Source organism: Cryptomeria japonica, chromosome 3, assembly GCF_030272615.1.
Source record: "Cryptomeria japonica chromosome 3, Sugi_1.0, whole genome shotgun sequence".
Classification (NCBI taxonomy): domain Eukaryota; kingdom Viridiplantae; phylum Streptophyta; class Pinopsida; order Cupressales; family Cupressaceae; genus Cryptomeria; species Cryptomeria japonica.
In genome coordinates, this window is record NC_081407.1 from 289,791,556 (window position 1) to 289,793,531 (window position 1,976).

A 1,976-nucleotide genomic window follows, 5' to 3' on the forward strand; every position below is an offset into this window, starting at 1 on the left:
GGGTGCAAAGTTAGTCTGGGAAATCTGCAAAGATGGCAAACAAAAGTGGGTGAGAATCCTTAAAAAGAAATATCTAGACTCATTGGAACCAAAACGAATTCTCACAGTCACGGATCCCCCAAGGGGATTGGTTATTTGGAATTTTATACTTGAATGCAGAAGGATCATAGGGGACTATGTATCATGGGAAATCAGGAACGGGAAAAGTGCCTCTTTCTGGCATGACTCATGGGGTGGCAACAAAATTCTAGATCAAAACCTAGCGCTACAGTCAATCATGAGAGAGACTAGCAACATATGGGGCCACAAGGTATGTGATTATGGTTATATAACGAAAGAAAATGGTGTTGATATATGGAATTGGAAATCTATGGATCCTCTGAATCTTGAACAAGATAAAAAAGAACTCTTTCATAAAATTCTAATGGATCGATCTATTTTCCCATCCCTTGAAGAGGATATTATTAGATGGTGCGGTTCGTCAGATGGGAAGTATAAGGTTTGTCTTGGTTATAAGTTAAAAGATGCGGCCATTGATAAAAAGGATTGGCCGATTAACCTCTTTTAGAATAAAAATCTCATTCCCAAGGCGGGTGCCTTTGCTTGGATGGCCTTCCAAAGGAAAATCTTAACATGTGACAAAATTAGATAAATTGGCTTTTAGGGGCCTAGTCGATGTGTTCTATGTTTCCAAGATGAGGAGAATGTAGACCATCTCCTATTACATTGCGATTATACTAGGAAATGCTGGAGGCACTTTATAGAAAAATTAAAATTGCCTTGCCCATTCCCACAAGGTATTGATGAATGGTTTCAATTATGGCCAAAACCCAGATGCAAAGCCCTATTTGGGGACTTATTTAATATTCTCCCATCGCTATTAATTTGGGAAACATGGAAAGAGCGAAATCAGAGAATCTTTCAAAATAAAAAAATGACTTTCACAGTCCTGAGCGAGAAAATTGAAAAATGTCTTATTGAGCAAATGAATGAAACAACAAATCACAAAAATTTGAAGAAGAACATGTATACGGAATGGGATTCAAAGATGAAACTCTCATTTCCAAATCTAATTATCCCACCCCTATTTGGCAAAGGAAGCCAAGATGTAATGATAAATCCAAGGTTAAATGTCAAATGGGAGTCCCTTGAGCAAGGATGGTATAAAATCAATTTCGATGGAGCCTCTGCGGGTAATCCAGGTCCAAGTGGTATTGGTTACATTGTTAGGGATTCTAAAGGGAAATGCCTCAAGGAAATCGCAGAAAATATTCGAGTAGCAACTAACAATGAAGCCGAATTCCATGCTGCATATCGAAGTCTACAGTTGGGCACAAATTTAGGATGGCACAATATACATTTAGAAGGTGACTCTATGAATGTCATCAATGCCATCCGAAATAAACAAAACCCCAGCTGGCACCTTAACCAATGGTTACGGCCGATACTAGCCCTGCTAGAAAGGCTAGATGATTTTCAAATAAGCCACGTATACAGGGAAGGCAATTCAGAGGCAGATAGGCTGTCCAAATTTGTTGTCGCGCTAGGAAATTGAAGCCGGGTTCGTGCCAAAGGCATAATCAAAAATTTTGTTTTTAGATCTTTGATCATATAGCATAAAGCTATGAGATGATGAAGATAGGCGGCGGTAGACAATAAGTACTTATGACAGCTCACAAGTTACCAAAATTATGATGGGCATGTGTAATTATGATTGCATCCTTTGAGGTTTGATCTACATTTAAACTCTACTTTGGTAAACAATGAATATGCCAATTCTGTTGGAAGCTACCTCTCGACAAATGGCGTTTCTTGGCGAAGTAATGGAAAAATGACTACTGGAGGTCCTTCATTCACAACACTAGGGAACTATTGTTCCCAAGTTTATGAGGCAACAGGGAACTATAGTTCCTAAGTTTTACTCTGTTATAAAACTTATTAGATCTTTTTTAGACTGTTAGCGAGGAATGGCATTA

The 1,976-nt window shown here is 38.5% G+C and overlaps 1 protein-coding gene across 1 annotated transcript; it reads left to right on the forward strand.

Annotated features, from left to right (window-relative positions):
• Positions 1 to 934: 934 nt before the first annotated feature.
• On the forward strand, positions 935 to 1,555 carry LOC131049386 (uncharacterized). The gene has a single exon (XM_057983432.2). The coding sequence runs from the start codon at positions 935 to 937 to the stop codon at positions 1,553 to 1,555; it is 621 nt and encodes a 206-aa protein (XP_057839415.2).
• Positions 1,556 to 1,976: the final 421 nt, after the last annotated feature.